We start from the raw sequence: 26017 nt of genomic DNA on the forward strand, positions 1-26017 counted from the left end.
CACCTATTTCGTGAAAACAGCGCTTCTAATTCTTGAAGTTGCTGAGAAGTAAAATGGGTTCTCTGTCTTCTTTGTCGACGTTTATTTTTCTCCTCTCCATCTTGGTCATCACTTTGTGAATTCTCTTCCGTTACTTCGGCTGTGACGTCATTACTGACGTCGTCTTTACTGCTTCCGTCGATCATATTCGAATCTCCGACGTCACTACGTGCTTTTTCACCTTCGTCTGCAACGCAAAAATGAAACTTTATACTTAACAAGAAAGTTGATATTTAGATGAAAGTCAAACAAGATTAACATTTTAAAATCCAGTAATCTATTGAATCACTTAAAACATAAATTTCAGATTAAATGTATTCCATTCACATTTAAAGATGAAATAACAGATCAAAATTTAAATCGACTATATCTACTTCCAAAGTTGTTGAATTTCCTGAGAAAAAAATTTAAAACGTTTTCATCATAATTTAAAATACAGTGTCACACGGAAATGTTTATTATATAAATTTGCTTATACGTTCATGACAATTGAATACATAGACTTGCGGAAAGAATTCCAATTTTTTTTTATACGTGATTTGCATAAATTATTTCCATTGTATTATAATATTAGGTTATATGTGATTTACAATAAAGCAACTTATTCGCTGAGCGTCTCCACCATGCATACTTGCTGTTAGGGGCGTAGCTAGCAATTTCAAAGAGAGGGGGGGAGTTGCGTTCCGAAATTTCTAATTGCTGAGTTAGACCGTAACAGTTAGCGGGGCCGACCGTAAAATCGTCGGATTCCAGGAGTCTTGTAGGCCTAAAAGCGGAAAATGGCCATCAAACCCCCTACTGGCTACGTCACTGATCGTTTTCGTCGTCTCGCCTAAATCGGTATTTATTAGCTCGTAATTTATCGCCATAACTGTGTATGGGTTCGGTACCTCTTGGCATTTATTGTTCTCCAGTAACATTGCTCAGAGCTGATATTTGCCTCTTGAGTGCGCGTAAACTCGCTCTAAGTTTATTTCCGTTGAACAATTTTCAATGCTTCTATTTTAAAAAGATCAGCAACACCCATTTCAACATTAACGATATCATATCGTAATATAACGCTTATAATCCTCTTATGCAAGCTAAATTTCATGGATATATGTATTTATCCCATAGTCAATTTAATGGCGTCGCTAAACGGAAAGATCAAAGATAGTCTACCTCCGTGTGAAAATTTTAGAAGTAGCATTTCAATGTTAAATGTAAATTAGGAAACATGTAAGCACATTAAAATAAAATATTTGTATTTTAAAAATAATTGTAAGTTTTTTTAAACTATGTCAAAGTTTGCTGTTTCCGATCTCTATTTTCTCAAAATGGCGTACCATTGCTAGTTACTCATAAGACGCATTGTCTTGATTAGTTCATCAATTAGCAAAATTTTACGAGAATGACTAAACTAAGGAGTTTCTCCATAAAAAAACAAAGCACTAATTATTGTACATTCATAATAAGCTATCCTATGACTAGAATATAGTAAGGTGTCTATAAAGTCCCTTTACAAATCCAATTTTGTTATGAAGTCAGTTCTCAATATATTTTAACCAGGTTTATTGTTTTATAACAGTAATTGTTTAGGTATTTTTACTCTATTCAATAAATCTGTGAGGGCCAAAACATTATATGGTAGCGATAAATTACCTTTGCAATTTTTAAAAAATTTGAGAGTCCATGGACACGCCATACTTTGATTTTAATTTTTTTTACCGAACTTTTTTTTACCCATCTTAGGTTTTAGAATAGTCAAAGCTTAAAGATATGGCGTTACAGTATTACACTGAGCGCAATATTCGGAGTAGAATAAGCCAATGATCTAACGTGCGATTAAAAGTCATTATTGAATTCTACCCAAGAGTTTATTTTAATATAAGCTAAACATACCCAATTAGGTTGTAAAAAAGTTAAGTTTAGGAATTTGCATTTATTGCAAAATATTCAAAGAAATTACATAGTGAACTTCATTTTAAAAAACGTATTTATGAATAAAAACAAGGCTGCAAATACTCACATAAATGAAACTCTTTTCCGAACTGAAGCCTTGACTAACTAATATTAAGCTGGCAAAAACTCTATCTTGTCAAATCTTGAATATCTCTAATAATTCGTAAGACAATTCAAAGCTTGTGATTTTGAGGACAACAGAAAGGTACTAAATTCGAATTTGTTGGAAATATCTCAAAGTCGGATAACACTCAATTCCTAATTCCATTTTTTCACTTGAATCTTACGATTTGGAATTTATCTAAACCAGATCAATGGACAGGAAATGAGTTAAAATTTTAACGTATTTTTCTCTAATCCAGGGAGGATTAAATTTGAGAAAGCTCAGGATACTTCTACAAAAAATAACTAAAACATTGATATATTCAGGGATTGATCCCCCATCCCGGAGGTTCGTGTAAAATCTAATGAAGAGTGTTTAAGCCTTTGGATTTGCGTCACAGATTACCAAACTAATGACTGTATTAACTTCATAACATCCCTGAAAGACATGCCCGGGTCACGCAATAGTAAAAGATTCTAGATCATCACGTAATACTTGTGAAATGAGCATTTTCTTACTAATTAATTAACGTTTTAAATGACTGATGGTAATAATTACCTGCAATAATATTTAGGAGTATATATTATACCATTCACCATTTTAATGGCCTTCACAATGCAAGGTGAACGATGTCGCCTTTTGGCATATAGTGATATTGATAATTACTGAGAAATACATGCGATACCTCCCATAATCAGATTTTTTTAATTTTGTAAGTAAGAGCAAAAGTAAGTAAAAAAAAATGTAAGCAAGAGCATCAAGCAAAATATTTCTGTGTAGTACTATAAACTAAGAACACGTTCTTCCTTGCTAAAAACGTTTGTATCAAATATATTTTTGCTAAATGAAACGATGAAGGGTCGATAACCATAAAGGTGATCGATGCTATATGCTTATTAGTCAGTCGGTGAATCAGTACTTTATTTTTTCACATGCCGAAAGTACACTTTGTACATACAAAATTAATAAAGGTAAATTTGCATTTAAGTGTGAGGGAAGACGCGTTATTAAAAGCTTACACATCAAGTACTGGTGATATTCAAACTTGGCATATTACACACACATTGCCAGCTCGACAAATACTAGAACCTAAACCAAATCGGGAACTAAAAATCTCCTTTTAAATTTATTAAATTTTCCGTATTTTGTCACAACTTGGTCTCGTTCCATTAACGAGCTACAAATGCATTACAAAAATCTATATATGTAAACGATCTCTCTTTCTTTTCGTTTGATCCTTTGGTGCAAATGGAAAAATCTTTTTATCCGAGATCGAATGCTCTTGGCATCCATTAACGATGAGAACACTGAATTAATCCGTGGCGGAAAAAATAGCCACGATTTGAACAAATGTAAATTTGTTTGGTCACAAAGAAATGTAAATTAGTTTTGAATAAAACTTTGTGTCCGGATAGAGTTTGCCGGAGTTTACAGGATGGCCATAATAACCAGAATATGATATTAAGTTATAAATAATTTTCAAAAAATGTAATTTTGTTCACCTTCAAACAAACAAATAATGCATCAGAATTTTTTTGTAAAAAATAGATGATCAGTTCACGAAGTTTTTAGGGGGAAACATGTATAAAACTTAATTTAGCGGCATGCATACCTCATACGGCGTCTTCTATATCAGTTCATTTAGTTGAGGTTGCTAGTTCGTAATTTGGGTTCAAATAATAATTTCATGAAAAGAAAAACTAGTTTAACTAACAACTACCGATTGCGTAATCTTCAGACAAATGAAGAAACTTTTTATTACTTTTGTAAAAATAGATACAAAAATCGAAAGTTGGCTGCAAATGGGATCGACCACGTTAAGCCCTTGCCATTAGTGCAGTGATGTAATGTTCAAAGCGACAAATTCGTCACTTACTAAAGTTTTAGTTTGCAACAGGGCGTGCTGTTGTCAGCCATGTTATTTGTCGAATATATAATTTATTACAATACCTTTGAAAACTATTTTTGTGTTATATGAGGATATACAATCAGACTCAGGTTATTATCAATGGCGTCGTTTTCAAACTTACAGCGAAACCGATAAAGAGAATAGACGATTATGCAAATCCAATTGTCACCGATTGTTACACGGTTATTATCGAATTGTTATAAAACAATGGATTGCCCGACAAAGACATCATGTTTATGTCGTCATAATCAGAATACAAATCAGGTCATCTGCTGGTAATCTATAGTGTCCGGTTTCTCTCGAATGCAATTTGACACAATATCAAAAGAATCGAGGCAATGTAATAATACAACACATATTAAACGAAATATTCATGCGAAAAGGGATTTAATGAACGACCTTATCGAATATTATGATAGTATTTTTTTGGGTTGACGAATTACTATCAAATTTTCTTTTTTGAATCACATATAAATAGTTTATAATCAATGTTGAAAAAAAAAATTTGAACGATTCAAATTAGAATACTTTGCTGTTGATATTTCAAGGGTGCGATTTAAACAAAAAGCACTTATTAGACGCTCGTTTATTTCTATTTATTTTTTGTTCAATTCTGGGGCACGAAATTGTCTCACTGATTCTAAATTCAAACATATGTAAAGCATCGTCTGTGTGCTTTACTCTCATTGAAAATAAATATAAAATACAAATATATATGCTTAGAATACGACCACCAACGACTCATTCAAGTTAGCATTTATATCGTGACAATCATTGAGACATTTAACATTACTTATGTATTCCAATCAAGCACGGGCCATTGTAAAAAGGCAATTAGACTCTCGGGTCATATGTGATCAATTACTGGCAAAAATATTTTCGGTTAAGTACTGTATGCGTGACTACAGTCGGCATCAGAATTTCTCGCCTCGTCGTTCGACTGGTACCACACGTTGTAAAATTAAATATTGATTCTGCTCCCTTTCGTGAAGAGTGTGAAGGGCGCCATTTTGTTTTCGTGCTCTTGCATTTTATCTTGGATATTTATTTATAAATATCAAAAAATTGTTCTATCTTTTGCTGGCTTGTAGTATTTTATGGTACTATTTTTATCATCTTATTAGGTATCAAAACAATCCTATTTAAAAAGATATTTGAACTCATCATTATCAGAAATTGCTAAGAATAAGTAGTTTTATACACATTTCTTATTTGTAATATTTGTTTCACTAGTTTCCTGCATTTACATCTATTTTATTTTATTACCAGTGCCCGAAATTATAAATTTGAGTTAGCAATATCAGCAGCAATGGAATCTACTTTAAAAGTACTTAACGTTCAAGTACTTATTTAAACTAAGTTATTACAATTGATAAATATTCTACAACACTGTTTTGTTCTAATTTTCAGATGCTACAAATATCATTTATATCTAACATATGATATACTTTTTACATTACGCCGGACAAAAAAACTAATCGTCGTTCACAAAAGCCGGTAACAGTTATTATCTCACAAAATATCTACGCACTAACTAACATAATTTTTTAATTATTGCAAGCAAACTATCATTTCGCCACACCGGGTTGAAACAAACCCAATGCACAAAATTGCTCAATCCTTTAAATGAAATATTGAAATATTACCTGATGTATTATCAAATTATTACCTGGTTATTATTATCACCAAAAATTCTGATACAATTTATATTTTGTAGTATTTATTTTCTACTATCGAGGTAAAATGGCAAAAGTTTGAATATCTCATTAGAGTTTTTATAAGAATAAAATATTGTAGATTAAAAAAAATAATTTCCATTTCCAATGAGAAAACATCTATTTTTGCCTTTTCCATTACATCGATTTTGTAGGCTTTAGACTGACCTATACCGACTTTATGGTAATAAAAACAAACATGTTAAATCGAAAAGTAGCCTATCTTATATCAATACTTGGTGTACAACTTCCATATCACTGCATCTTACCTTTTGAATGTTGGGTATCGGGCGAATCAGCGCAACTCTGCGGGGATGAATCCATGCGAGAATCGGTTGTTTCTTTTCTAGAATCGGACTGAATTTTGTTGTTATTTTCAGCGTTGCTTGATTCAAAACACGATTCAAAATATTTTTCTGTATCCAGCGGACTTGTTGTGCTTTTTTGATGAAGTTTATTGCCTGATTTTGGGGAATTTGTGCCTTCGTGTGTGCGTGCACAGTGTACTTTTTGATTGGTTTGTTCGGTCGACTGTCGTCGATCATTTTCAGAACGTCGGCAACTGCTTTGTGGACTCGTTTCAGCGAAGTTTTGACGACTCGTATGAAAGCTATTCAATGCCTTGCCACCGTTACATGATGAACTTGTGTTCTCGTTTTCAGTTGAAGGAAAGTTTGCGGCTTGTGCGACTAAAGAAGCAAGACCGCTTCCGCTGTAAAACGACGGATGAGAGATTCCTTTATTTTGATAAGCATAGTTCTCTTTGCAAGACGCTCCAGCAAATGATCTACCATTTCCATATCGAGCTGCTAGTGAAAGTGACGCCATTGATGGCGTATTTGGGGACGTAGGTAATGAAGCAGATATCGGTGGTGAACCAGGAAGAGCAGAAAGAGCATTAGATAGAGGTGAATTTGTCGGGTTGGTGGCGTTTGACCCGGGCGATGTGGACGGCGATCCTCCAAATAGCCCACCGACGTCCGCGCTTGTGCTATTAGAACCAAGCCCGCTCATATAGCTGTTCCCGTAGTATGGGTGGGTAGGTGGATATTGTGAATGATAGCCGTATGTAGATCCTGCAATTGCAGCTTGCGTAGGCGTTGAATAATGGTGATAGTGCTGGTGAGCCGCAACCGCGGCGGCGGCCGCAGCTGGCGAAAAGAAACTATCAGACCTATAGTCCATGTCAAAGACTAATTTCAAAATTACAGAATATAATTACTATGAATTACTAAAATGTTCTGAAAAATTATTGTACAATGGTATAATTTTAAACAGTTTCACGGTTTTTCAATATTCCACACATATGCTGTAAACATGCTACGAATTACTGAACTGCTATTGAAAATTATGAACAATTTATAGTTTATTAAAATGTAAATAACATGTAATACAACATGTTACAGTTTTTGTGTGGTTTGTCTGATTTTCAATCTAACTATTAAAAACTAACCTCTAAACAAACCAGAAACAGCAAGTAAGTTCGTACCTTTTCTAATTGGGTATTGCAAATATCTACCTTATTATTTATATGTAATGAATATCTCAAAATCACCAACAAGCTGTTTTTGTAATTAGCAAAAATACTTTCTATCAGTTTTCAAGATTGGAAAAATTGAAAGTATTATGTTAAAAGATTTACAAAAGTCAATGAAAAATGATGAACAAAGCTATCTTGCAACTATAGAATTGTACTTTTATTGCAACAATACCTTTCTTATTGAAAGACGTCAAATTGTATGCATATCTGCTCTACTGCTACACAGTTATTAAAGAGTACAAAGTATAGAATTAAAAAATCTAAATATTAAAAACGCATCGAAACTTGTGAACAGCAATGAACGAACGAACTAACAGCTATAAAAGAGTAGGTTGTTTGCAACTATAACATTTCTATATATGCTACAGTGTTGCACCGTCATAGCTGATGGTATTATAATAGCCTAACTTTAAAATGAAACATATTACGAAAATTCAAAAGCTATAATACAAAGTAATATCTTATACATCTTCCTTTCTAAACTTGGAATAACCAAAAAGCATTGCTAGCTGCAGCAAGGTCCGTTTTGACACTGAATGCATCTTTCATAACGTTATGCATTTGGAGATTATAAACCTTTTTTCCTTTCTCTTATATTTTGTTTATTTATTATATTGGAACGAAAACGTCGGAGGGCGAGTAAAAATAATCAAACGCAAATTTAATCAATGAAATTCAATAGAGATTAGGTATGTATTTATTATTTCGACACAATGTTCTTTTCAAAACACCTATTCTTCGTTCATAGAACAAGAAATAATAAATTGACAATTAAAAATGTTGTTTTCCAAAAATAAACAATAACAGTGTTGTTAATTATCTGTTTATTGCGCAATATCTTATAACTATTGCGTAATCCGGTAAGATCTTCACATAATCCCCTTTAATCAAACTTAATCTAAAACGTCCTTGCAATCAAAACTTTGGCTTTGAAGCATTATGGGTGCGGATACTTAATTTAATTTGATAGAATCGACATAGAATAGCTATTAATAAAGTGTTTATTTATTCCTTGATTAGAACGGTTGGAAACAGAAAATGCAGTTCATATATCTATGCATTTCTGATCGGTCGTTTGCTCAATAGATTCGCAGTTCTACCCGGAAAATAGTTTAAATTCTAATTTTAGATACATTATATTGAAATATTCGAATGTACAAAACACAAAAGCAGTGGCGAAGTTATGAAAGAGAAAAATTTGAGTTTTCTAATGTTTTATATTTAAAATATTTTTTTTCTGTTTTTTTTTCTGAAACTATTATAAAATAAAAAAATGCGAAAAATGATATTGAGGGTCGTTTGTCGTTTCAATAATATGGTTTAAATTGCGATAATTATTTTACTATAAAATTTTTTTATAGTCATAATTGAATTGTCCAAGAAGTAGGCGACCAGTTTGCTTGAATAAACTTTTTGAAGAGTTTTTCTCAATCAGGTATGATACGATTTTACTGAATTCTACTGAACATTATAATATTGAATAGCTTTTTGCTCATTGGATCTATGTATATTCGTACAAAATATCAAATAATAAATCGTTTTTTTTTTCAAAAAATTAACCTTTATTGATGAATGAGATTTTAGTTCAGGGAACTTTTTGACAAAGAGCTGGGATTCAAACAATTCCACAAAGCGTGGTTTGTTTTGTTTCGTTTGCAAATCAACCGTAGGGTTTTTCCAAACAAGATTTGGAAAATTGTACAAGCAATTTATGCGGTACTTGCCGTTGCTACAAGATTTTTATTGTGCAATCGAATCAACATTGGTTCAATAAACATATTGTTTTTCACTAAAATTTTGAACAGATGTTTACCTTTTCAAGTATCAGTTAAGAAAACATTTTGTAGTAATATGTAATTTAGAATCGCAAAAAATACAACGAATGCAGACTTGGAGCATGCAAGCTTGCGACCTAGTAGTCCAAATCTCTTTAAATACTTTGCACATTATTCCATAGATTTTATTCTTTTTATATAATAATAAGAACATTAATCTGCGACAAAACGATTTTTTTACAATTTTTACATAAGAATGTTATAGTATAATATTACATACAAACAATGTATGCTTTGATTCGGTGTAAGTTCAGCTTCGGTCCCCATGGGCTACAGTCATCCATTTTAACTGAAGGTACCATGAACGCGTATTGGCCTATGGAAATTTGCTCTAATAGTCTAATATGCGTTAATCAGCAATTGTATATCTTTTTTAAAAACACACAAACACAATTTTTGAGCAATGTACAATGTCTGTTTTTTTTTTAAATATTACGGTAAATTACAACAAAGGTAGGTAAATATGTCGACCCCGTCTCAGATGTAAGCTGAAATACTAAAATTTATAACTTATCCTAATTTGCCTAGGCGGCCTACTACTTCTACGCTAAATATCTAAGCCTAATTTAAAGTTCGAATCATTAAAAAAAGAAAACAAGTAAATACATGTTTTGCTATGACTCCCCATAAAACCCTAGCCCTATTACAGCTACCTTATTCAGTACAGTCGTAAGCAAGTCCGTACTAACGGACATGAATAGCAAACTGGCTAGGAAGCGAACACTAAGTACACACTAACGGATTCATAGTAGTAGCATCGTTCTCCATACCGATGACTATGCGCCAACGACACTCATTGTACATAGCGCGACCGCAATTTACGTTTAAAAGAATCTAGAACTCAAGTTAAAATCCCTGGCTCATATGCGAGTCCAATTTAATCGGAACTGCCTTTTAACCTAAGCCTAAACTGATATACAGATTCCGTTTTATGCTCATCGGAAGCTATGTTTGTATCTCTTAAGCCTCGCGTATGTCAAGCAATTTTACTCTAGTCTATTTGAGCTAACGCCATAATGAAAACATCGAAGCCCCGAATTAAACTCTTCTCTCTCTTTTACTCTCGTTAAAGAATTAAAACGGCGAGTTATACGACATTCTTTGACGTCATATGGTAAAAAAAAATACATCACCTAACACGCTGTCTCCCTCTGGTGGCGAAACTTGGTAATTAAAACTCGATCGACAGTCTACCAGCTGGCTATTGTATAATGATAAAACGATGTGTATTCAAACGCGCGAATCACTAAATGGTTATTGACGGAATGATATACCCGTTTCTATACAATTAATAAAAGTTTGCCAGACTATTTGAACGTTAGTTAAATTAATTGATTGTGTATTAGACGTAGGATATACAAGTTGTTCATTTTAAACAATGATTTCGATCATATACGTCGATATACAATCCTCTGATAGCTGTGCGTTCGTGGGAAAACTTCTGAGCGCTCAAGAAGTGTGTGTACCAATATGAAGATAACTAATTTTGTTCGACTACTTTACATAAAGTTGTGTAAAGAGACTGAAACCTATGGGCAAGAAAAGATATTCACTTGGCTAACACAGACAGTCCCCGAACTAGTGATATAACTAAAATACGAAAAATCGGAATAAAATTATGGCCGAACCCTAACCTGGTAAACACACTACGGCAGTACCAACTTTTGGGTGAGCAATTGTTTAAATGAAGAATCTTTTGGATTATTTGCGATTTATTAATATGTTCTGTATTGTGATAGATATACAATATCATGCAAATAATACTGTAAATTTATGAACTATAGTAATACCCGTAAAATAAATGGTTCTCGTAAATGTTTATCCGCATATCCCACAGTGCTTGTTTTGCAGATGTAAATCAATAACAAGTAAAAAATATATAAATAGCAACAAAAACTTCCATGCTTGAATTCAGGCTTTAAGAAAATATGCTTCGTGAATTCCCTTACACCTAATTGGTTTCCAGACAAGGTCGACTTGAAATTTTTCATATCCAACGAAATTGACACCCGTCGCCCTGGTCTCAAATCCAACATTGAATAATCGAAACAAATACCATTTCAAATATCACGAGTACTATCAATTTTTGCATTATAAACATATTTTGGTAGCATACTGCCATATCATTGTGTTTTGTTTGAAGTTGGATAACTGCGGATTGGACACTGGGGGTGTAGCGGGCGGAGATTGAAAATCGACCCCCCCCCCTCTCTCTTTCAAAATGTAAAAAATAAATTGCATTTTCATGTATCTTACATGGTAATTTTTTGTAGCTTGGAACGCTTCTTATACATTTCTCTTGCAAAGACACGCACCCACGCTTTCCAGCCTCCGGCCTGACCCGCTAGCTATCTAACTTGGCAATTACGATTCTCAGAACCGCCTTTTGAAAAAACTCCTGGCTACGTCCCTACTCGCCAACACACTTCTAATAGCCTTGTTTGAAAGTCATAATAAAAATTATACACAAGCGAATCGCTAAACCATTAACAATGCTACGATTATTCGAATAATCTACAGTTAGTGATTAAACCTAGGCTGGCAACCAAACTGAGGATCACAATTAGACATTTAAATATGTCGTATCGGCTTTCTTTTCCCCCTTGCATAAATAGGACAATTCCCAATTCCGCAATCAGGCCGGGTTTATTTAATATCTTCTCATGGTTTTCTTAAAAATAAAATTGACGCCGCACAGCATATTGCAGATGCGTAACAATTGCGATTTAAAATATGGAATTGCGTAAATGGTTATTGCTCCAGTACGACTGTTGGTGGCCGATGGCAAACATTGATTTTATGCCTCATATTGGTTTACAACAGGATTTTCATATTTATTCCAGATGATTGGAAAACCGATAAGACGGCCTATTCCTATGTTTACCACGGACTCTCGTCCTTTTACTTGTTCATGTCAGGAAAGGGATGAGTTAGCCAGTTTCAAATGCATGGAATTGTGGTAGGGGAAGCCGTTACCGACCAGAGAATATGTCAACCACCCTTCGGCGGCGTGAAGTCCAACAATCCTCTCGCACAATTTATAACCAGGCATTGATAAAAACTGTAATAGCGTACAGGACCCTTAGAGTAAAAGTTCAGCACTTTTTAATATACATTTACGGAAATAACAATAATGCATTTTATGGTGTAAACATGTCGAAACTGCGCCCATCTATCAGACACAAAAAGAAACAAATTTATAGTTTAGACTGGGAAACGGCTTTGACAGGACTTTTTCAATTGTATACTGTATAAGTGTTTAAAACGGACATCGTTATACATACCCAACTATTTTAAAGTTGGTCCCAATTTTTAATTTCATGTGTTTACACCCTTCAATAACGACTCAATCACGTATCTTTATTGTCTACTCTTTACTTTTTGGAAAAGCACATAGGCCCGTATATATTAAAGTAGGCTAAATATGACAAATATAAATCACATAATGCACACTGTGCTATTGATTGAGTTTCTACGGGACTAAATGAGTGAAGATAACTATTTTAAGTAAATCAAGAGACTTGACGATGAAATGTTATATAGAATCAAATTCGTATATAGAATTATATATAATCAAATTAGTGAGCAAAAAGACTCTTGAACCACTCAGAATATATTGTACACTTCGCATTTATCACTTATATCGATTTTGATTGATTTATGACATTGTCGCCAACAGAACATCAAATTGCATGGCTTGTCTACGCCATCCTGCGGACGGTTAATTTTCGTACTGACACGATAATTGCATTTTTTGCTCTATAGGCAGGAGTCAAAAACAGTTCTAGTATTATTTGTTGATAAACTAAAGTTTGGGCGTTAAAGCCGGATTTTGAAGTCGGAATTATCTGACTTAACAATATCTATATACTGCATATGTAGGGTCACCATATTTTTCTGACTTCAAAGCGGGACGCCTCCAAAGACACGACCCCTTCCTTAGCTGTGAGCCGCTGCCTGTGATCCTATAACTTTACAGTTTCCGATTTTATTACATAGGCCTACATTTAGAGCCATACCGGCTGTCTTCATTGACCATATTGTCATCGAGAGTTCATGAGCATATTCTCTGTCAAACTATCGGGTTCAGTTCGAAAATAGAAAGGAATAGACGCTAATTTTTTTTATGTACAGCAAAAAGAATAAAGAATAATGAAATAGTCTCCCTTTTTCAAGCATTGATAATTCACTTATTCGCCCAAGCATGCTTTTCCGTATAGACGCAGAGTGTAGATACCACCTTCAAAAAGACGTTGCTCAATGTTACATTCACGTGAACGTCCGAACAGGTCCAATACGAATTGATTTTACATGTGATACGTTCGCTAACAATGTCAGCGGGAAACATCGAAACAAACAAAATAACGCACTCGCCTTCAGTAAGTAGACAAGCGTTGTGCTACACAGTAACGAGAACATGTTTGCGTATTATGCTGGATGGCTGAACGAAAAAGCGGGACTTTTGGCTGACTTGTCGGGATGGCGGGACAAGACGCTAAAAAGCGGGACTGTCCCGCCTAAAGCGGGACGTATGGTAAGCCTATGCATATGAAACATTTCATGGCGCAAATATCATGGGTACCGCTGCTCGATTACCAACGTTGGTTTCCTCGCGGCTTCACTCACCTTGAAATGCTTCTTCATTATTTATTGTAATTTGTATTTCTAGTTTGCTTTCAGTGTGGTAAAAAAATAAAATACTAAAACTGATTAATGATGTCAGGGATGAAACCACTGATCCGCGGATTGCAAAGTGACCCATCATGTCTTTTCGAAGACCGATACTAACGTACTAATATTTAAGTGATAAGAAAGATTGTATCAACGTCGGCTCTACTTTAATCTAACAATAAATGCTCCATGTTTAAATCTCAAAACGACACAATATCAGCCAAAGTCATGCGGAAAAGCAAGTTTCTTAATGATACATTCATTAATTAGATCTGTGAACTTATATCTCAATTTTTCATGTATTCAAGTTTGATAAAAAAGTATAATTTCTGATGATTCGAATACAATATTCATCGATAAAAGCCACGCTTCAAAAACATTGTGGCGAACTATTAACGAAAAATGACACCCTTCTCATTCGACCTGATTTTGTAAATTGCTTATGAATGGTTTAATCTTCATAATCCCAATTGAGGTCACAGAATAATAATAACAATTTTACCAATCTGGGTCTATAGAACGATACATTCATATTTCTATTTTTTTTTTCTTAACACGAATATTGCAATAAATATCATTACACTACGAAAAATATTCGAAAAAAAAAGCGAAAACAATTATTATTTGGATCAAACAAAGAATCTGGTGTGCAATAACGAATTTTAAAACAATATACAAATACTTCAAAAAATAACCCCTCTTTTAAACAAGTATATGTTTTATCGTGGCTTTGAACGCATAGCACAAAGCATATGCTAACGCCAGCACAAAAATACAGTTTTTGCGTCCAGAATGAAAGACAGCGGATAGCGGAGATAAATTTGAATCCCCAAGCATAGTGATTCGCGTATATAGGCCATTGGGCACTAAGGCATAATTGCATGGCTGGCTTACGGATTAAGAGTCATTGGTATGATCACGCAGAAGTTTGAGCAATTGCAATTGCAATTTTTAGTCTTTTTTCCGAATTTGGTTGAAGCAACACGGCCTTATTTTAAGAAAAGTTAGATTAAAGAGAAAAGAAAGTCCCAATGAATTGAACGAATTAATCCTGGGATCTGAAAATACCGATTCACATTATGTTTTTACGCTATTTCTGTTTCGTTATTGGTCAATAGTTGTGTTCTAATATAGACAAATCAAAGCAACCTAATCCATCTTTTATGAGATTTCAAAAACCGAAATAAACAACCCACCTGTCGGCGCCTTTTATCCATATTCTAGATAGTTGAATAAAACAGCTTTTTACAGTTAGCGCACAAGTCTACAGTTAATGTACAAATTAAGGTACTTCCGTAGTGTGTGTACTAGGTTAGGGTTAGGCCATAATTTTATTCCGATTTTTCGTTATTTTAGTTCTATTACGAGTTCAGGGACTGTCTCTGTTATCCAAGTGAATATACCCACTGCCCATAGATTTCAGCCCCTTTACACAACTCGATATAAAGTAGGCGAACAACATTGGTTACCTCCATGTTGGTACACACACTTCTGGAGCGCCCAAATTAAGATCATAAATGAAATCTGTGGTTTGATAAAATCCTTTCAAAAAATTATACAAAAATATCAGAAGAGTTTGTTTTAACGAAATCATCCAAAACCTAATATAAAAACAGATCAATAACAACATTGAAAATTTGTGTTTTACAAAATCGATATTTTTGATATTTTTTCATCGTTTCATTATTGAAACATTAATTATATTTTGAACTCGAATATTCTATTAGCTAGGTAGTTGTAACTGTTTTCTCCACTTATAGTGTTTAATCTATTGTACCACCCAGTGTTATTTCATAAAGATGATAACTTAGAGTTCGGATTGTACTATAATATTAGCGATGTCGATGCAACTGTATTTTGGCAATTCAGTGTTTGTGAATCAAAAGCTTAAAAATTATATCGTCATAAAACGTTTCGAAAGTATATTTTACGGAACAACAATAACTAAGTTCAAACTCTCCTATGGTATTAGCAATGTCACATAACTGTTTCTACCGATATATGTTTCCCTTAACTACTGTACCACCCACGTATCTGCAACAATAGACAACAATAATTGAAAGAAATCAAAAGTTTGAGTAATTTTTACTTTATCTATTATAACCGTCCCCACGCACCGTTATACCACCAGCGATGACAAAATAACCTATCTTAGAGACAAAGGTGAATTCAATATTGAGATTTCTTTGATGTACCGACGGTTAGAAGAAACGACTGGACGCCGCCGTGGATTTTAATTTTAAAGTTGTTTTTGTTGTTGTTTATTAGATGATTCAACATTTTTTAAGCAGGATTCTCAGACGGGGCACAAGAGAGCCACAGAGCAGTTGGAGGGTGGCCACAATGTTAAGCCTAAAACTGATTTCCCCTTCCCAAGAAAACTTTCTAATTTTATTTCTTGATAAGCTTATTTCACCAGGTGTTTTCACTTTTTTTAAGCATGAGTTGTTTAATTAAACATATCAAGATTTTGAATCCACCGTTCAAAACAACACTACAAATACCACTGGAATGATGAACGGCGAGGAAGGGGGGAGGGGGGGGCTTTAAAAAAAGGGCCAGTATCCATAAAAGGTTGGGACCCACTGTTTCATTGTTTCAAATATTTCATTCTGATATGTAAAGATCTATATTTCATGGAGTCAAATAAGGCACATATTTACATCAGTAATTGTAAACCCAATGATATGAGGATTCGGGAAATATCTAGGTTTCGAATACCCATATCGGTAGAACCATTAAAAGTTGTTGCGCCGTGGGGGAGAAAAACTGTTCTTTGGTCGAAAGCGCAAATCCAAGATCACTAGCCTGTAAATTAGTATCCAATCATTCCAATAATAATTCGGTGATGCGGTATTTGTTTTTAAAATAGAAGATATTTCGCTATTTGCGCTACTTCTATAAGAACGAGTAGGAAACTGCGATTGGTAGTTTCCTTGCGCTAGCAACTCAATCAACGCGCAATATATTTTTTGTACAGGCGGGCTTATTGTGATAGATTTCAGGCAAGAAAGTGTAGCAGCAGTATAGATTCGGGTAGAATTCAGGTTTGCTGTTGGTTGTTTTTCACCAGCGTGACACATCCCAAAAGTTTGTTTCCAACTCTGATTTGGGAAATTTTTCTATCAAATCATAGTAGACGTGAAACTCCATCTTTACAACATTTTCATGAGAAATGTTGATTTCTACTTGAACGTTTGAACATTCTTAATCATACACATAATCCGCTTACGGTCATAAGCATCCGCATTAACAAAGTATCATAAAAAGTCAAGTCTAGCAACACGACCAAACGACGCCATTTTGTGTCCAACAAGTGTTTGTTCAGTCTCACGGATCTCACTTATCACAGCATGCGAACAATTTTAAATTCACAATTTCTATGTAACTTACCATACTTGTTTGTACGATAACTCGGGCATTTATGGTCCAATTTACCAATCTCCCAAGCGTGGTGGTGGGTTATTAAAAACGCAATATCCAGATGAAATGTTAAAACCTGCCACGAGGCGCCAGACTTTACCAAAATCCCTTTTCATTAGAAAGATTACATTTTGACTTCATAAATCTGAAGAGCTTTGAAAATATTATCACATATAAAACCAACGGTGGTTTCTTTGATTTATTCAAAACAAAGGTACAAATATTTAGATATAGTAAAGTTGAAAAATTTTCCATAAATCAAGAAATTTTTGGTTTTGACTTTGCGTGTAAAATGTTTTTAAATATTGGAGATTTTGATGCACTATAATTAATGAACACAATTTAAAACTAATCAAATATTTTAGTTATCTTCACAGCAACCTTGCGTTCACGCATACGGATCTACTTCCACAACAGCATAGAGCAAGGAAAGGTGTTAATCTTGCGTAACCCCAGCTTATAGTTACTATGACGAACATTTTGCGAAAAATCCGGGTTTTTGATTCTATTCTTTTTTTCACAAAATACAATAAGTATAAGAAGTATAAGTGCCAACAAAAACTGTGAGTTTAAATTTTAAAAGGCACAATTTATTCAAATTAATAGTCTATCTTTGCAAATTTTCATTTGGTAATTCACTCCTCATTCTTCAATCAAATAATCTGCCCAATTACCCTTAATGTTGCCAGGACGGCATACATACAAAATATTATAGTTTATCTATGATTATTATAATAAAAAAGCACCAAATGTGGAAAAACATGTATTTTTCTCCAACTTTTTTTCATTAGATTTTTTAGGTTTCTAGCAAATGTATAAAGTTCAAAAGTCATAAATATAAAGAACTAAAATGAATAAGTATGAAATGATTCTTTTTATCAAATATCACTTTTGAGACTCTGGAATAGATCATATGAAAGTGCACTTTTTATAATATGAAGTACGTACTATCAGTATTTTTGTTGTTCCCCATTAAACACACCAAGCTGAAAAAATAATATGGAACCTTATAACAAAATGGCGCCTATGAATATCATTGATTATAGAAACAATCGACGCTGTAGCAAGGTTGGACTCAAAGTGGGAGGTGGGGATTTTGACAAGTTATTATCTATTTTGACTAAGAATAAACTTTAGTGAAAAAATATCGAGTTTTCGGAAGTTTCACCAAATTATCATGAAAAATATTTTAAATATATATAAAATATAAATATATAATTATTCTATCATTACCCAAAAGTTATTCCTTTCCAAACCCACACACAATAATTCCGTTTAGTATCAAACCAACTGGAAATTTTGCTTGAACTATTTAATCTCTTCAATATTAAATTTTTATCATTTGTTATTAAATTGAACACATTGCAAATATTAGACTCAAAATGCCGTCTATTTTTTAACCAAACTAACAAATTCCCCGGTTTCAAATTTACATATTATAAAAAGACAATTATTTTTCAAACCAACTGTAATTCTAGTTTAACTAATATAATATTCATACAATAATGAATACTTTTCTGTTTTTGACTTGTACACATTAGAAAAATTGCGCTTCAAAATGGCGTCGATTTCTTTGAATCAAACTAAAAAAATACCCCATTTTAAAATGTTTTTATATTAATAAAACTATTATTTTTGAAACCAACTTTATTTTAGCTTAACTAATATAATACTTATACACCATTCAAGATTTTTCTTCTGTCCCTATCTTAAACACATCAGATTATAGAGCATGGGCCAAAAATTTTTTTGAACAGAACTAAAAAAATTACCCAGTTCCAAATTTACATATTTTAATAAAACTATTATTTTTCAAACCGACTGTATTTTAGCTTAACTTATATAATATCTATACACTATTAAACAGTTTTCTTTGGTCTTTGACCGGGCAAATTATTACCGGTTCAGAGCACGCTCTCCTAGACTTTCTTGCACGCGAAGTAGATATTATCTCAATCAGTGGACCGAGTCATTCCCAAAAGAAAACTGAATTTCCGTATTTTTAGGATATTGTTTTTTACATTTTTTTCACTAAACAAAATTAGATTTTGCTTTTTTTTTTAAATCTATGTAGGCCTGATACGGGTGTTGGTTCTAATAGATAGATAAATCGCCATTTGTTTTCACCAATTGTACTGTATATTTTTTTTCGTACCAAAAGAACGTTTTCCTCATCCTTCATATACTGTAATTGGTATAAACTTGGTATTGATATTATGTCCTTATAAATATATGAACAAATAGATCCAAATTTGCACAAATATTTTTTTTTGTGCTCATATCACATTTTGATATTAATAAAAAAAAAAATATAACAAAAATCATCATGGTTTTCCTATATATCTCGTTGACAAAGAATCTTTCCAAACTTTCTATATGTTTATATATTGTTGTATTTGTCGAAGTTACCCTATAATCTGAGGCAGTCTAAAATAATATGATACTTTTCAGTTTGTACAAATAAATTATAGCCTTTTTGTCTGATATATATTTCATAATATAAATTTTAATGTCAATATTTACAGAAAATATACAAAATATTATTACATTTTTTTGTCCCCCCCCCCCCCACAAAAAAAATCTTTTTAACCAATTTCTTCTGGGATCATTGGAGATTATTGTTGTAATTGCGTTATTATTGAGAGAAATAATCAATAATGTAGTGTTTGCTTCAATTACTAAACTTCAGATATTTCACCCACAATATCAGCATGTCGATCACACACATTCACCAATGACTACGCACTGAAAGAAAACTTATTTTTTAAATTTAAATAAAGTTTTTCAGTTTTACCATTTCATAGTTCATTTTTCCCACCGCTATGAATCTTTCTATGGGAAACAACTTGATTCAGAAGTGTCTCTTTTGAATATTTAGGTTTTAAAATTTTAAACAAATTCCAAAAATATTTAACACACAAAGTGGGTGGTTGTTGAAAGTCAGAATCCTGGCACCGAAACGTTAGTCACTCAACAAATTATCTCCCGAGCAAACCCACAATTTATCTTCTCGAGGGCGTTGTTTAAAATTCGACCGGCCCCATTATCCAATTGTTTATGCGTTCATAATGCCCTTGTTTCCGCGCTATTTACCAACGAGTTTTATTATTTTGAACGTTTTTCTTTTTCACAAAAATATTTCTTTTAAATTTATGATAATTTAGTCAAAACCCAACACGCTGACGAGCAAATTACCACCTACGGAATCTGGCAATTACGCTCCGTGGAACAGAGGGTCGTTCTTCAAAAGGGCACTGTGTTGCCGCTTGACAGCCAAACTACGGCCTGTGTGACCTCAATGTACTTTTAAACAAATGAAAATTTCTAAACAAAATGAAGAAAGGAACTGATGGTTATAGACTCCATGACGCCAAACTAGAAACACGTTCATAATTTTTATTTTTTACTTCTAATCTACACGGAACTTGCCAAAAACGAATAATTTGTTTATATTTATATTTGCACCTTGACGATTACACTTTAACTCTACTTAAGAAAATATTTCAACTGTTTGGAATTTTAATTTTTATGTTTAGAAAGTAATTTCCATTTAAATTGCTTATTTTGTTATTTTCACAAGCCTGTAAATAATACTACCTAAACTTCATGTGATATATTAAATTCAATTTTTTCTTGTCTTTTTTTGAAAATTACTTTCTGTTGTGAAAAAAAGTGTTCGCATTGATCTTGCCAGCTTGCTATTCCTTTTTAATTTATTATATTCATTGATATTCTCATCAACACAGGGAATTATTTTTAAATTTGATGTCTTTAGTTTTTTTTTAAACTAATTTCTATGTATTTCTATTTAGACTTTCACTGTGATTGAAAGAACCCCCCAATAACAGTTCAGACAAAATTCCAAATTCTAATCTTTGATTCGAAACTACTTTGACTTTTTGAAAACAAAATTTTTTACTAAACTTTCTTTTTAGTTGCATAATAATATATTTTTTATTATTACGAAAATGTTCCACATTCATCAATTTTTTTTTGTGATTGGAAGAACCCCTAATAAAATTCTAGGCAAACTTCCAAATTCATAATTTTTAGTTTTCTTCCCTTCGTTTTGAAACTACTTTAAATTAAAAAAAAATTTCCCTAATTTTTCCCTCCGGATAATTTTTTTGAATAATATAGTTTTTTTTTGCAATTCAAATAAATTTGAATATCCGTTGCTATTGCCAAATATGCATTAGCGTTATTAACGCACATATTGAAAACACACACGATCAAAATTTAGTTCATCTAATTTGGTTTGAAGCGTAAACTTTTCTTAACGTTTAGTTTTTATATTCTAAAATGTTTCTCTATAAATATATTTTATTCATTAATGATGACACTGATATTTAATCTATCGCTCAAAATGGACTTTCTGAAATCTTACAGAACTAAGGGTTTCCAATGATTATATACATTAATAATTTTGTTCAAAAATTATTGTATCCGACCGAAACTTTCAAGTTCGCGAGCTTTCTATCTTGCTTTGTTTATAGTAAAGACGTGAACAACTCAACTCCATGGAGTATAATATAAAGCAGGTTGTTTAAGCATCGGCTTTCCAAGATCTGTGGTTTTATATAAACCGATAATTTTAGCCGGTGTATCATCCGTGCTCAAGATAAGTCGCTCAAGTTAGATTTTTCAAGGATTATCGCAACCCTAACATTAGGAATATTTTAGGCTTAAGCAGTGGGAATTTGTAGGACTTTTTAGCAACACAATAAGGGATTTATAGGCTAAAATTCTCTGTTTTAGAGGCTAAAAATATCAGACTTAGCTTTACATAACACATTATCGTTGTTCATATAATTGTGTATGATTAGAAATATGAATCCATCTTCAAAAATTATACTCTACCCTATTTATCCTAATTTTTTTATACAGCCCTCACGCCATTAGCAGCATTTCACCATTTTCAAAAAATTTGAAAGAAATTAGTTCAATAATTGAAGAGAAAAGTCATTTTGTTTCAGAACCAACAATAATATGATTCTAAAGTTCTATTCTTTGACATAAAATTCAGTTTCCCAAGTTGAATGCGATGTATAAAAAGTTTGATATATGTAAAAAAAAAGCATTTTGCTATATCACACATAGCAATTTTTTGTAGCTTGTATTGCTGTTTAGATCTTCAAGACTCCTAAAATTCCACGTATTCCGTCCTCTATTTGGATACCTGTTACGGTAAAACTTGGTAATTAAAAATTTTAGAACACCAAATTGGGTTTGTACTGCAGCTTTGCGATCCCTTGCTTGTACAGGTTTTAGGAATTGGATAATCGGTGTTCAACGCACAAGTTCCTGTAAATCTGTACGTTAAAATGGCGGCTTCGTGACTAAAAAAATTTTCGGGAACGGCAATACTATATAACGAATAATCATCTTTGGTCAAGTTTTATGTCAAATGTGTGTTTTCAATTGATGTCAACATAAGCATACTTGAGACAATAATTTAGGGTAATCTAGATTGGCATATACACAATATTTTCAATAGTCTTTATATGTCTCAATACGCCATGATGCCGTGTTTTGGATTAGTCAAATAGCAGATTAGGTATATGACAGAAACAATAACTGGAAATTTAGATTTTGTAATAAAAATCATTTTTACAATTTATTATCTTTTAACAGAGTACATGATAACAAACAAGGTAACCACGCTTTGTGAGCCTTGCGTATACAGAAGAAACATTATGATATAATTGTAGCATAGCAGTACTTCTCTCAGACTACTTTTTCAACTTGCTGAAGATATTGTTTTGAGAAAACAAGCATGACGCAAGAAAACTGCATGCAATAATCCGAGTTCATTCTGTTTTTACCCCCAATTGTTTTTCAGTTACATCTTAGAGTGCCAACATATCTCGTGTGTTCGCGCATTCCACGCGCACATGAACTTCTATAACTGACATGCGCAATCTAAGGCACACGGGCCAAACCCAGCCTGTTGGGTGATTCAAACTGACTCGCCCAATGCTTCCACAATCAAACTAACACCAAATTTTGAAATTTAAACTCAAATTTGAAATTTAAGCTTAAGGAATTTGTTGAGATTGCGATTAATTTTAGTTTAGGCACGAGGCTTATTGTTTTCCACTTTCGCTTTTGTAACACTATAAATATTGTTCATAATATGTAATTTTTTGCGCCACACCTACATGGCCCGCCAGTCTAGGTGGCAAAATCTTTAGTGGCGATTTAAAATCCGAGACCTTGTTTTCAATAAAGTTCAAAACTGAATGAATATTGTTTTGATACAACGTGCACAACAAAAAAATAAGAATATTTAATCTAAAATGAAATGAACTCACCAATAATCGTGTTACATTCTGTTTTCACTCCTGCGATGGCTGTGGGTGAATTATTTGATGACGTCGCTCCATCTGTTCTCGGGGAGAGTATGCTGACATGCGATCCACAACCTTCAGTCTTAAATAAAAATTCAAATATTATATTCATATTTAAAGGAAGGAAAGGGAAGCTGATAAAGCGGCCTAATCATTTGGCAAAGTATGGACGACCGTCAAGTTACTAATCCAGCTTTTATGCTTACTATAAATATAAATTTTAAAATGATTTAAGTTATATATTTATTTCAATCCAGAATATATCATCAAACCATAATAACCCGTAGCATTTTGCCTCGATTCGGCTCACTAAAAAAACGGCTTTTTTTTAACAAATAATGTACATATATATGGTCACTTTTCCATCTAAGCCAATTACGGTGCTTCAGAAGTATGCGAACAAAGATGTCGCACAATCTGAATCCTAACCGGTACACACATACTATGTTCAAGTTGTGCGCCATCTTGATAAGTTTAATGAAATTTCCGACAGTGAAAATAAAACTCTTGTACATATTTTGAGCTGATTTATATCGGGAAACGACACGTATATACGGGAGAGAGAGATATATGGTTGAAGGTATAATATGATCATCATAGTGTAAACAAAATTCTGACCAAATGTTGAAACAAATTGTGCCGAATATCGTATGACCGTGTGCTTGTGAAATATAAAAACCAGCAAAATTAATTTGAAATATCAAGGCCCGTAGCACTGAAAAATTAAAAAAAAAAAATTTAAGGATTGCCCCCTAGCGACTTTTTTATTATGAAGTACTAATAAATTTATTCACTAAGAGATAGTTTATAAGTCCCTCACCTGGGCAATTTCTTGACCAATTTGGGCTCCGTATTGACATGGAGTTCCGTACGGAAGCGCATATGAATTCATTACAGTATATTGTGGATCACTTGGCGTTCCAATTTGATAATGCATTTGGGAATAGTTGGCGCTTTGTAGGCTTTGGTATTGAGAACCACATGGCGGAGAGTAGGGTGCAGTCTTTGTATACGGGAGCATTACGGCATTGCTTGGTGAAATACTGTGGGTTCCGACTTGGGAAGAATACCTTGGAACTTCGGCTGTGGTAAACGTCGTTGTGTGTTGGGGAGGGTATGCATATCCTGTCGCAGTTGTTGGTTTTGTTTCCGAGTGTCCCGATTCTTGTTTTACTTTCAGATTGTTATGGTTTGAATAAGGTGCGATATGGCCTGTTTCTCCATGTTCTGGGTTCTCAGCATTTGTCGTTTGGTACATCAGATTTGTAGCTGCTGATTTGTCACTTTGGGTCACGTGAGTGGTGTTGTAATACGAATCAAATCCTTCAGTTTTAACTTGGTGGGCGTGGTTATAAGAAGCGTCGCTTCTATGGTAGACAGGAGGAGAAGAAGTCGTGTATCCTGTCTTCAAAGTTGACATATTTATTTTAACGAACTTATCTTTATAGGCAGACGATTTCATGAATGATTGTAAAAATTAGACTCCTAAATAGCAAATAAAAAGACAAATTTACATAATTAGAATTATTTTGCATTGAATTCAAGAATCAATCATGAATAGCAATGGAGTTATTTCTGAATAATTTTATGTTCTTTGACGACACGAGATAACAATGGTTCTCAGATAATAGTTCTGATTACGAGACGCACGATAAATATTAGAAACTATAAGAATAGAGGCGCCAGTCATGATTCCTTAAGCAAAAGCAAATGGGACTAAGATTGAATGTCAGCATCACAAATTACAGGGCTCGAACTCTTGATCGGTCAAAGGTTAGCCATGGTCACTTTACCAATGTTGTAATAGGTTAAATCAGGGGTGTGCAAATTGCGGCCCGCGGGCCTAATGCGTCGCGCGAAGGAAAAATGTGCGGCCCGCACAGAAGTGCCAATTTTGAATGGTGTGCGACCAGCTGAACTAGTTTTTAATTTAGTTTGATTTGGTTCCCTTTGCGTTGCAAGGCTTATTTTCGAGTCTAATTTATTATCTATATCGAAGCGAATCACTTGCCAATAAGATTTGACAGCAAAGTATTTGGAAATGAATCTTGGCGTATTATACCAAAAACATCTCAACCAAGATAACTTTCCACATTTGAAAAAAGTCTTGGCTTCAAAATGGCACTTTTCGATCACATATTTGTTTCTAAAATGGCGTCATATCGAATTGCTAGCACTTCCATTTAAGAAAATTTGGAAAAAGTAGTCGGGAAAAGAATCCAGCAGCAAATTTCTCACTGAATTCGTTTAAATTGGGTGTGACAGTATATTTAAATTACAGTTTCAAGAAATTTAAGCGTTTTACCTCATCATTTCTGCAAGGATCCCTAATGATGACGACATGAGATCAATAACAAAATACCACTATTTCGTGCCTGTGACTAATGGAAAGCCTATGATAAATGAAGGTGAGGCCCGCGGTTTTACCCAGTTATTAATATTTGGCCCGCCTGCAAGAAAGATTGCACACCCCTGGGTTAGATAATCGATC

At 33.4% G+C, this 26017-nt stretch overlaps 1 protein-coding gene across 2 annotated transcripts in view; it reads right to left on the reverse strand.

Moving 5' to 3' along the window:
- Nucleotides 1-24994, reverse strand: part of LOC120347715 (uncharacterized) — a 29017-nt gene extending 4023 nt beyond the window's left edge. Inside the window, exons 1-3 of one of the 2 annotated variants that reach the window (XM_039417786.2) lie at nt 24347-24994; nt 23491-23608; nt 4-226 (exon numbers count right to left, since the gene is read on the reverse strand). In XM_039417786.2, coding sequence (XP_039273720.2) covers nt 4-226; nt 23491-23608; nt 24347-24988 — 983 coding nt within the window. In that variant the 5' untranslated portion in view covers nt 24989-24994. Of the gene's footprint in view, nt 1-3; nt 227-5976; nt 6948-23490; nt 23609-24346 lie in introns of those variants that run through there. The other variant, XM_039417785.2, reaches the window with a different exon arrangement.
- Nucleotides 24995-26017: the final 1023 nt, after the last annotated feature.

The sequence above is a fragment of the Styela clava genome, chromosome 11 (assembly GCF_964204865.1).
Source record: "Styela clava chromosome 11, kaStyClav1.hap1.2, whole genome shotgun sequence".
NCBI classification, from domain to species: domain Eukaryota; kingdom Metazoa; phylum Chordata; class Ascidiacea; order Stolidobranchia; family Styelidae; genus Styela; species Styela clava.